The sequence below is a fragment of the Microtus ochrogaster genome, unplaced genomic scaffold, assembly GCF_000317375.1.
Source record: "Microtus ochrogaster isolate Prairie Vole_2 unplaced genomic scaffold, MicOch1.0 UNK115, whole genome shotgun sequence".
Lineage (NCBI taxonomy): Eukaryota > Metazoa > Chordata > Mammalia > Rodentia > Cricetidae > Microtus > Microtus ochrogaster.
Genome location: NW_004949213.1, coordinates 829,139 through 839,791, shown reverse-complemented (window position 1 = coordinate 839,791; position 10,653 = coordinate 829,139). Strand labels below are relative to the sequence as shown.

The 10,653-nt window shown below is 50.3% G+C and overlaps 1 protein-coding gene across 4 annotated transcripts in view; it reads left to right on the top strand.

The window, feature by feature from the left end:
- The first annotated feature begins 1,985 nt into the window (after window positions 1–1,985).
- Window positions 1,986–10,653, top strand: part of Map3k10 (mitogen-activated protein kinase kinase kinase 10) — a 22,668-nt gene continuing 14,000 nt past the window's right edge. For 3 of the 4 annotated variants that reach the window (XM_026778232.1, XM_005371601.2, XM_026778233.1), the window contains exons 1-2: window positions 1,986–3,250; window positions 8,768–8,948. In XM_026778232.1, the coding sequence (XP_026634033.1) occupies window positions 2,569–3,250; window positions 8,768–8,948 (863 nt within the window). In that variant the 5' untranslated portion in view covers window positions 1,986–2,568. The remainder of the gene's footprint in view (window positions 3,251–8,767; window positions 8,949–10,653) is intronic. The other variant, XM_013355344.2, reaches the window with a different exon arrangement.

Below are 10,653 nucleotides of genomic sequence, written 5' to 3'. Positions count from 1 at the left end.
AAAAAAAAAATTGACAAATTTCACCCCTATCCACCACATCCCCATGAAAGGATCCACTAAGACCTAAAACCATGCAAAGTTCCTTTGCTCCCTCAAAGCTAGGCCCCTGCTTGGAGACAGCCTGTTCCCACCACTCACTCGTTTCATTGACTTTGAATCACCCCATGGGGTTATTCAACAGACTAACAGTGAATGGTGAACCCGAGCATGTTGGTGACTGTGCAATTTTCACTAAGAAGTTAATATCTTAAAGCATCGTATAGTTAAAGGGCCAGTCTTAGTAACAAAAGATTTGTAACTGGGCAAGGGAACCAGGCCTTCAATTCCCGCACCCAGAAAACAGAAACAGGCAGATCTCTTGAAGCCAGCCTGGCCTACACAACAATTTCCTGGACAGCCAGGGCTACAGAGAGACCCTGTCTCAAAAAAAAATCTGTGTGTGTGTATGCACACACATGGACACAAGTGTGTATGTGTGTGCGTGTGTGTGTGAGTGTACGTATATGTGCATGTGCACATGCATGTATGCGTTTGTGTATTCAATGTCAACCAAAATGCACACGTGGAGGTAAAAGGACACGCTGTAGGAGTCATTTCTATCCTCCCAGCACGTGGGCTCTGGGCTCAGACTCTGGCTTGACCTTCTCAACAGCTAACAAGCATTCCATTCAGGGTTTCTCTGTGTAACAAACAGCTCTGACTGTCCTGGAACTCACTTTGTAGACCGGGCTGGCCTCGAACTCAGAGAGATCCACCTGCCTCTGCCTCCTGAGTGCTGGGACTAAAAGTGTGCGCAGCCACCACCCGGTTATGTTTATGCTTCTTGACCAAGCCACTGACCTGCCACGCCACTCAGTTTGTGAGTTCTATATGAGGAAAGGTGGCATTTTAAAAACACGGTGCTAAGGGAAAGTTAGAAAAATATACAGGCAGGTAAAGAAAGCAAAAATGGGCTTCCTGCCAGGGTTGCGTACTTTCTTGTGAGAAAGGCTTAAAGGAAATGGCCGGCTCAGTGTCAAATACCTAGGCAAGATAAAATGGGAGGACCCAGTGGTTTTATAAAATGCCTTGGGCCGGGCAATGGTGGTGCACACCTTTAATTTGAACCTGAATTTGGGTTCCCAGCACCCAAGTGGGAGTGATTCACAACTGCCTGGGACTGGGTCTAGTAGATCCGATGCCCTTTTTGGGCACACACACACACACACACACACAATTTAAAAATAAAATCAGAGGCCCGTTTGGTTTGCTGGGGGGTTTTGTTTGTTTTTTAAACTACGTTTGATTCTTGTCTTGCCATTCATAATTTAGCAATCTTGAACAAGTCACTTCATTTCTCTGGGTCACCTGTAAACGAGGCTCTTCGTGGAAATTTAGTGACATCATTTGAGTAAAACCTTTGGCGCAACCCTCCAAACCCCCCATATAATGGCGCAAACCCCCATTATAGGAGGCGGGAGTATGGACAAGTTCTGACTGGAGAGGCAGGAGATCCAAGAGCTAGCGAGGCAAGCAGAAGTGGCTGTGAAATCTCCGGGACAGTATACTTCGCCGGCCAGCCTAACCTTGCCCACAGAGGTACCAGACAAGCCTGGCGCCCAAACTTGCTCCTCAAGGTCCCCGAAGCCTGTGATTTCCTGCAGCGTAATGTTCCAACATCGGACTACATTTCCCAGTATGCATTTCCAGTTAGGGCCTCAAGAGACTATCCCGAGAATCTTGACCGAACCGCTTTAGGAGTTCCGGGCCGTAATCTCATTCATTCAGCTCCTGTGTTTCTTTTGGTTAAACGTGCCAGTTAACGTCAACACCAAACTGAGCCGGGTTCCTGCAGGGTCTTTGGAAAGCGATGGTGCCTTCTCCCCGGTAGCAGTTAGGGTCTAAGGCCGCGGGGTTGTGTGGCCTGGGACGAACCCAAAACCTCGCAGTCTGGAACTACATCTCCCAGGCGGCATTGCGTCGGCGGCCGCGACACGTCACTGGACACCGCCAAGAGCCCCCGGGGGTGTCGGGGGGAGAGGGACCTTGGGGGCCGACCGGGAGCCGGCTGAGGAAGATGGGGGCCACCTATCCGTTCCTCGCGTGAGGAGGCCGAGGGGCGCGCCACCCCATCCCGGGGCGGCCGCCCCCGGGGTGCCGCCATCCCCGCCCGGCCCTGCAGTCGTGGCTGGGGATGCGGAGCTGGGGGCCGCCGGTGGAGCTGCGCGGGGTGAGAGGCGCGGGGAGGGGCGGCCGTTTGCTGCCCTCGGCCTCGGCCTCCGCCGGCGGGCCCCACTCAACCCGGCCCTCCTTGCGCCCTGACATCTGTGGTGACAGGTGAACCTGTCGCCTCTCTGCACAGCCGAATCCGAGGGGACGGACCTGTCCTTTGAAAAACGGTTTTTGGCTGTTATTTCAGTTCTTATCCCCCACTCCCGGTTTCAGCGGAGGTCCTTCCCCAGCCATGGTCCCCAGGAGCCCCCGGGAGTCTGCAGGGATTGCCTCCCACCCCGGCCTCTCCGCCCCGCGCTCAGCATCCCGCGGGCAGCCTGCGTGAAGCGGCCTCCCGCAGCCCCCGGCCCCTCCCCCATGGAGGAGGACGAGGGGGCGGCGGCCAGAGAGTGGGGCGCGACCCCCGCGGGGCCGGTGTGGACCGCAGTCTTCGACTACGAGGCAGTGGGCGACGAGGAGCTGACCCTGCGGAGAGGCGACCGCGTCCAGGTGCTTTCCCAGGACTGTGCGGTGTCTGGAGATGAGGGCTGGTGGACAGGGCAGCTGCCTAGCGGCCGTGTGGGCGTCTTCCCCAGCAACTACGTGGCCCCCGCCGCACCTGCCGCACCCACAGGCCTCCAGCTGCCCCAAGAGATCCCCTTCCACGAGCTGCAGCTGGAGGAGATCATCGGTGTGGGGGGCTTTGGCAAGGTCTATCGTGCCCTGTGGCGCGGCGAGGAAGTAGCGGTCAAGGCCGCCCGGCTGGACCCTGAGCGGGACCCGGCAGTGACAGCGGAGCAGGTGCGCCAGGAGGCCCGGCTCTTTGGAGCCCTTCAGCACCCCAACATCATTGCCCTGAGGGGCGCCTGCCTCAGCCCCCCAAACCTCTGCCTAGTGATGGAGTATGCTCGGGGAGGTGCATTGAGCAGGGTGCTGGCAGGTCGCCGGGTGCCTCCTCATGTGCTGGTCAACTGGGCTGTGCAGGTGGCTCGGGGCATGAACTATCTACACAATGATGCCCCTGTGCCCATCATTCACCGGGACCTCAAGTCCATCAACAGTAAGTGCTATCCTCTCTCTCAAAACTCTTCGGCTGAACCTTGTGAGGCCAAACCCAGGTGGTTGGAAACGACAAGGGACACCAGATGGCACTGTGCATGGGGCAAGTAGGGGCGGCAATAGACTGTCAGGGCCAGGTGAGGGAGGCTTTGTCCCTATTAAGAAGAAAAAGGAGGCTTTGAAGGGTTGAAAAAATAGACAGTCTTTTAGGCTGTAGTCGCAGTGGGCCAATGGCTGTGTATCTGTGAACTATGACAATCCCTGTGTTTGCTGCCACTTGCAAAGCCTGTCCTCATGATACCCACCACCTGATCATGGCACCAGAATCTAGCAGGCAGAAATAAACAGAATCTAGCTTAGTTGGAGCCAGGGTTTTGCAAGCCTGTCTCTACTAACATTTGTGATCTTTTCATTGGTGGGAGGAGTGTCCTGTGCATTTTAGGTTGTTTGGTGGCATCTTCGGCCTCTCCCCACAAGAGGTCATTAGTACCCTGCACACCTGCTTCCAAATCTCAAAACCAACAGTGTCTCCAGACACTGCCTTGTGTCCTCTGGAGATGGGGATGGAGTGGGGCAAGTCACCTCACCTGAACACCACTGTTGAAATGCTGCTGCTTCTCCAAAGCAAACCGCAGCAGCAAATGGGATGGGAAGAGTGTGGCTGATATAAAAGCTGCCCTGCCAATCAACGGGATCTACAAAACTGATTGGTTGGTTGAATCAACAGTGGGCCAAATAGACAAGGGTCCCTAGAAATCATACTGAGACCAGAAAGCATCTCAAGGCATCAGCAAATATTAATGGAGTCACTAGTAAGTTAGGCCCTCTTCAAGCACCAAGACATCATGGTTTCTTTCCCAGATAGTTCCCATAGATGACACAGTACTTTCATTCATTCTAGATCATTCTGGTGTGCTGGGTGCTAGATACTCCTCCTTAGCGCTCCCGTCCTTGCTGAGCCTCATTTCATGCCCCTTCATTTTTATTTTTTAAATCGATGGCCTCCTTATTGTATTTGGTATTTACAAGGCCAGATCATGTGCAGGAGGATTGTACGGCAAACGAGGCCAGTGTGTTCCCTGCCCTCCAGTGGGTCATACTTAAGCCAGGAGTATGGGGATCCCCCCTTTGCCTTCAGTGCTCACCCTTTGGCCATTCCTTTTTACCTGTTGGCTTATATTTTCATATTTGTTTGAATCCACTCAGCTGTTTTTGTAAGCTTGTTGCCATGTCACCAGCTACAGCCTTAAGCCCCTAGAAGAGAGGACTGAGTGGTCCTCATCTTCTGTGCCTGGCATTCATACATTACACAGAGAGAGTGACCATGCACCCATGACCTTCTCTGGCCTGTGCCTAGTCTGGGAGACTCAGCAAAACAGATGCAGGTGGTCCCTTCCTGCATGGATGCCCACATTCTAGTGCTTCTAAAATGCTGGGGGAGTGGCTGCAGGGCCTCTGGTATGCTCTTGTTACAAGCTGTGGATCCTTGGCCCTTCTTCATCAAGAGGATCCATGGTACACCTCTAATACAACCTGGACAAGGTGGCTGGGCTCCCAAGACCAGGGCTTCTTCTAGGACAGTAAAGGACATGGGCTCCTGCAACAGTGTCCCTATAGCCTTTCCCAAGAAGTCCCTCATCTGATGTCATTTGTCCATTGCTTCAATAATTCATTCATTTGTTTGAATTGCTTTATTTATCATGGGGGTGGGTGTACCCATCACCATGCACGTGTGGAGGAGAGCACAGCTTGCAGGAGTCACTTCTTCCACCATGAGGGCTCTGGGGATGGAACTCAGGTCATCAATCTTGGTGGCAACTACCTTTACTGGCTCAGCCATCTTGATGGCCTGTTTGTTTTAGTTCTGGTGTTTGGTTTGGTTTTTGAGATGGGGTATTATTACGTAGCCTAGGCTGGCTTTGAACTTGCAAACCCGCTACCTCCACCTCCCAAGTACTGGAGTTATAGGTGTGTACTACCAAGCCCAACTTAGTTTAGGTGTTCTTAATCATCTACTGTGTTTTATCCTTGGCTCTAGGAATATAGAAGAGACTAGGGACAGCTGGGTATAGTGGCACATGCCTATAATGCCAGCATTAGAAGATTGAGGCAAGGGCTGGGTATAGTGGCACATGCCTGTAATCCCAGCACTAGAAGATTGAGGCAAGGGCTGGAGAGATGGCTCAGAGGGTAAGAGCACTGGCTGCTCTTCTAGAGGTCCCGAGTTCAACTCCCAGCAACCACATGATGGCTCACAACCTCCTTGCCAGCAGTACATTGTATGCTTAATAAATAAATCTAAAAAAAAAAAAAAAAGATTGAGGCAAGAGGATTGCCGTAAGTTTGAGACCAGTCTGAGCTACATAATGAGAAGTAACCAGCATAATGGCTAGCCAGGCAAAGGCACTTGCCAATCCTGGCAACTTGAGTTTAATCCCTAGGAACATGGATGGAACAACCTATACACACAAAATAGATGGAGAAAGTTATTTTTTTAATAAAGGAAAAGAAGAGCCAAGCATGATATTGTAAGACTTTAATCCCAGTACTTGGGAGACAGAGGTAGGCAAATCTCTGTTAGTTTAAGGCCAGCCTGGTCTACAGAGTGAGTTCCAGGACAGCCAGGGACTTCCTAATAGCACTGTCTCAGATAAAAAAAAAAAAAAAAAGAAGAAGAGGAAGAAAATCCTGCTCCTTCCCAAAGTGAGATTTTTATTCTAGTAAACAAGAATAGCTGATTGATTGATTGATTGATTAGCAATCCACCTATAGATATGGGGATGATAGAGACACACACATATATGTACAGGGCCATAGGTAGAAGAAGGATAGGAAGAGAGAGAGGAAAAAAGATGATAGATACCAGATTTTCAGAAAGTAACAGCAGCTCCCAGGGAATTGCGACAAATTCAGAGTAAGACGGTGATCTTTCGAATTGATGGTCGGGAAAGACAAACATGGGGCAGGAATGACTGAGCGAAAAGAACTCATGTTTACAAAGAAAGATCAGGAAAGCAGGGCAAATGGGAGGGGAGAAGAATGTGCCTCAGTGGAGAAATAGTAAAACTGGCAGAGCCAGGGACTGGGCTAGAACCCCGGTGCTTGGGAGGCTACAGCATGCAGACTGCTGCAGATCTGAGGCCAGGCTGGGCTGTAGTGAGACCTCTCACAACAGCAAAACCCAGGCTAGAGGCTAGGCTGTAGAGGCAGCTCATGGTTAAGTTTAAAACAGAGGCTTCTCTTGCAGAAGACCTGGTTCCATGGCTTCAGTTCCCAGCACCCACATGGTGCCTCACAACATCTGTGACTCCAGACCCAGGGGCTCTACACTCTCTTGGGACTCTTTGAGCACCAGGCATGCACATGTTGTACCTATACACATGTATGCAAGTGTATACATTAAGAGTTTTTTTAAAAATACATCAAGCTGAGGCCGTAGCATGGTCTTAAAGTGCTTGTCTCGTGCAGGAGGCCTTGGGTTTAACACCCATGACTCACACAGGCACAAACATGAAAAGCATAAGCTGCCTCAGCATTGAGGCATGGGGCACGAATGGCAAAGCTAGTTCAAGTCTTTGTTGTGTTGTCTAGAGAGTCTATGCTGTTGGTCAAGTAACTTCTCTAAGATTTGGTTCCCTTGGCAGTAAAAATGAGCTATGAGGGGCTGGAGGGATGACTCAGAATTTAAGAGCACTGACTGTTCTTGCGGAGGACCCAGGTTCAATTCCCAGCACACACTTTGTGGCTCACAAGTGTCTGTAACTCAGCCGGGCGGTGGTGGTGCATGCCTTTAATCCCAGCACTTGGGAGGCAGAGGCAGGCTGATCTCTATGAGTTCAAGGCCAGCCTAGTCTACAAGAGCTAGTTCCAGGACAGGCTCCAAAGCTACAGAGAAACCCTGTCTTAAAAAACCAAAAAAAGAAAAAAAAGAAAAAAAGAAAAAAAAGTGTCTGTAACTCTAGTTCCAGGATACCCAACACCCTCATACAGACAAAACACCAATGCACATTTAAAAAAAAAGAATTATGAGTCTATTATTAGAAAGGATTTAGTCTCAGTGTAGACACTAGCTGTTGTTCCTTTGGAAACTACAACTCCCAGACTCCTCCTGGACTACGGATACCTGTGCGCAGGTGTGCGCACAGGTATGGGACATCCTTCCCAGATACCCTTGCGCTCCCCATTAAAAAGGCAGGGCCACACGAGGCTCTCTCTCTCGTTCGCCTTTCCTCGTGTGTCCTGCACGCCTCCCCGCCCTCTTGTGTTCCCCTCCCCCATTAAAGTGGACCCACGTGGGAGCTGCCGTGTCATGTCTGTGTTTGTTCCGCCGTGTGTGTCTGTCCTGTGCCCCGTGTTTGCCCCGTGTTTTAAGAAGAACAACCCCCTTTTTTTTTTTTAAAGAAGAACACTAGCCACAGCTATCATGACTGTTAGATGACCTACTGCCTCCAGTCAGCTAGAACTATTCTGTATGCTTGGTTGTATCAGTCAGTCTTGATCACAGTGATGCTGCATAACAAACCACACCCAAAACTCAAGTGTGTAAAAGCAGCTGCTTGTTACTGTCCGTGTTCTTTTTTTTTTTTTTTTTTTTTTTTTTTTTTTTTGGATTTTTCGAGACAGGGTTTCTCTGTGGCTTTGGAGCCTGTCCTGGCACTAGCTCTGTAGACCAGGCTGGTCTCGAACTCACAGAGATCTGCCTGCCTCTGCCTCCCGAGTGCTGGGATTAAAGGCGTGCGCCACCATCGCCCGGCTTCTGTCCGTGTTCTTATAGCTAGACAGGGAGCAAAATGATTTAGCGGGCCTTGGGTAGAAGGATTCTACTCATAAGTGTTTCCCATCTCCTTTGGACCAGGGGGTACTTAAAGCATGTTATCATGGCGGTGGCAGAAGTCCTAGAGGCCAAGATTGTACCTGAGGTCTCTTGCAGGCTATGCCTGGATCTGGTCTGTTGTGTTCATTTCATTCTGTTGGTATTTTGAAACAAAGTCTTGCTATATAGTCCAGATTTGCCTCTAACGTATTATCCTCATGCCTCAGGCTCCGAAGTTCTGGGATTATAGGCATGTGCCACCATGCCCAGCTGTGTCTGCCTTTTCCTTTAAAAGTGTGGGGGGCGGTGAGAGAGATTGGGGGGGGAGAGAGAATATGTGTATGTATGTGTGCAGGTAGTGCACACTCTTAATGGCTGAGCTATCTCCACCCCCTCCGCTTTCTCTTGGCTAGCGTAAGTAGTATGAATATCCTAGAGTTAAAGCATAAGCATAGGGCGATACCGTCAGCCTGGTTACTGAAGAAAGTAGACACATGACTGTATGAGAAGGTAGCACTCACTGGCTGCAGGAGGCTGCTCGCGGGGAGCCTGGGGGTTAGAAGCGATGAGGCACTTCTGGTGTCCATGGCAGGAAAGAAGTGTGCCAAGTGGGGACCCATAAGCTATTGAGGGGAAAAGGAAGACAGAGGACTGGGACACCTGCACCTGGCAGGTCTTGGTGACTCACCCTTCTTCCACCCGCAGTCCTTATCCTGGAGGCCATTGAGAACCATAGCCTCGCTGATACGGTGCTCAAGATCACAGACTTCGGCCTTGCCCGAGAATGGCACAAGACGACCAAAATGAGTGCCGCAGGGACCTACGCCTGGATGGCTCCCGAGGTTATCCGCCTCTCCCTCTTCTCCAAAAGCAGCGATGTCTGGAGGTGCTGAGAGGCTGTCAGGTGTCCTCAGGGAGGGGGAGGAAGGACTGGTGGGGGACATCTGTGGGGGACCAGTGGCCAAGCACTTAAGTATTCCTGTGGCTGAGGCAGGTTCTGAGGAAGGATTTGAATCTGAATAAAAGATTTCAGAAGCCGGGGGTGGCGTACACCTTTAATCCCAGCACTCGGGAGGCAGGGGCAGGTGTATCTCAGTGAGTTCTAGGCCAACCTGGTCTACAAAAGTGAGTTCCGGGCCAGCCAGGACTATTACACAGAGAAACCCTGCCTCAAAAAAACAAGAAACAAGCCGGGCGGTGGTGGCACACACCTTTAATCCCAGCACTCGTGAGGCAGAGGAAGGAGGATCTCTGTGAGTTCGAGACCAGCCTGGTCTACAGAGCTAGTTCCAGGACAGGTTCCAAAGCCACAGAGAAACCCTGTCTTGGAAAACCAAAACAAAACAAAACAAAAAAACAAGAAACAAAAGCAAACAAACAAGATTTCAGAAGAAATAGACGTTATCACTAAAGGGCTCCTTAAACACCATCCACCACACAGCTCTTGAATTGGGTAGTTGAAGCCCTGGTGCAGCCATTCATCCTTCTAGCTACACTGCTGTCTGGGGATACAACAGTCAGCAAACAAAAAGAACCCCACCTGGTAGCATAGATCTATTATCTCATCTCCTCAGAAGGCTGAGGCAGGAGGAGTGCAAGTTCAATGCCTGCTTGGGCAAACCTAGTGAGAGCTTGTTTCAAAATCAAAATAAAAAGAGGTTAGTGGATGTAGTTCAATAGTAGAGCACAAGCTGGAATCCTCTAGTGATGGGCTGAGAACAAGACTCAGTGATAGCTCTCCTAAAATTCACAATGAAAGGCTAAAAGCGTGGCTCAGTGTTACCGCCCCTGCCTAGAATCTCCCAGTGAGGGGCTGGGGTGTGGCTCAGTGAGAACATACTTGCATAGCTTGCTGCAATGCCTTGAGTTCAATTTTCAGTAACACAACCCTTAGGGTAGTAACAAGAAATTAAGAGAATTGTAAAATGGGGGGTACTAAGGAGACAGTTCAGTCAGTAATAATGTTCTCCATACAAGCGTGACAGCCTGAGTTTAACCCCCAGCACCCACCCACATAAAAGCTGGTGATACCAGCAACATTGAGGAGACAGACAGGGATCCCTATTCTTGCAGTCTAACCTAATCCACCAGCTGCAGGGCTCAGTGAGAGACCCTGTCTCAAAAAACAAAACCATAGTGGTGCATGCATTTAATTCCAGCACTCGGGAGGCAGAGGAAGGCGGATCTCTGTGAGTTCAAAGCCAGCCTGGTCTACAGAGTGAGTTCCAGGACAGCCAGGGCTACAAAGAGAAACTCTGTTTCAAAAACAGCAAAACAAACAAAAAAACCCAGGTGGGTAGGTAGCTCCTGAGAATGACAGCTGAGATTTACCCGGCCTCCATATGCACACACATTTGCATACACACCCATACATGAGCAGGCACACACTCAACACAAAACCAACGTTAAAGAATTGCTATATCTGGTGATGCACACTGTTAATCCTAGCATCGGGCTACAGAGGCAGGTGGGTGGATCTCTGTAAGTTTAGACCAGCCTGGTGTACACAGAGCCTTTTCCAGGCCAACCAGGGATACATAGACCTTGCCTTTTGGGGGAAAAAAAAAACCTAGAAAATTGTGAAATCATTG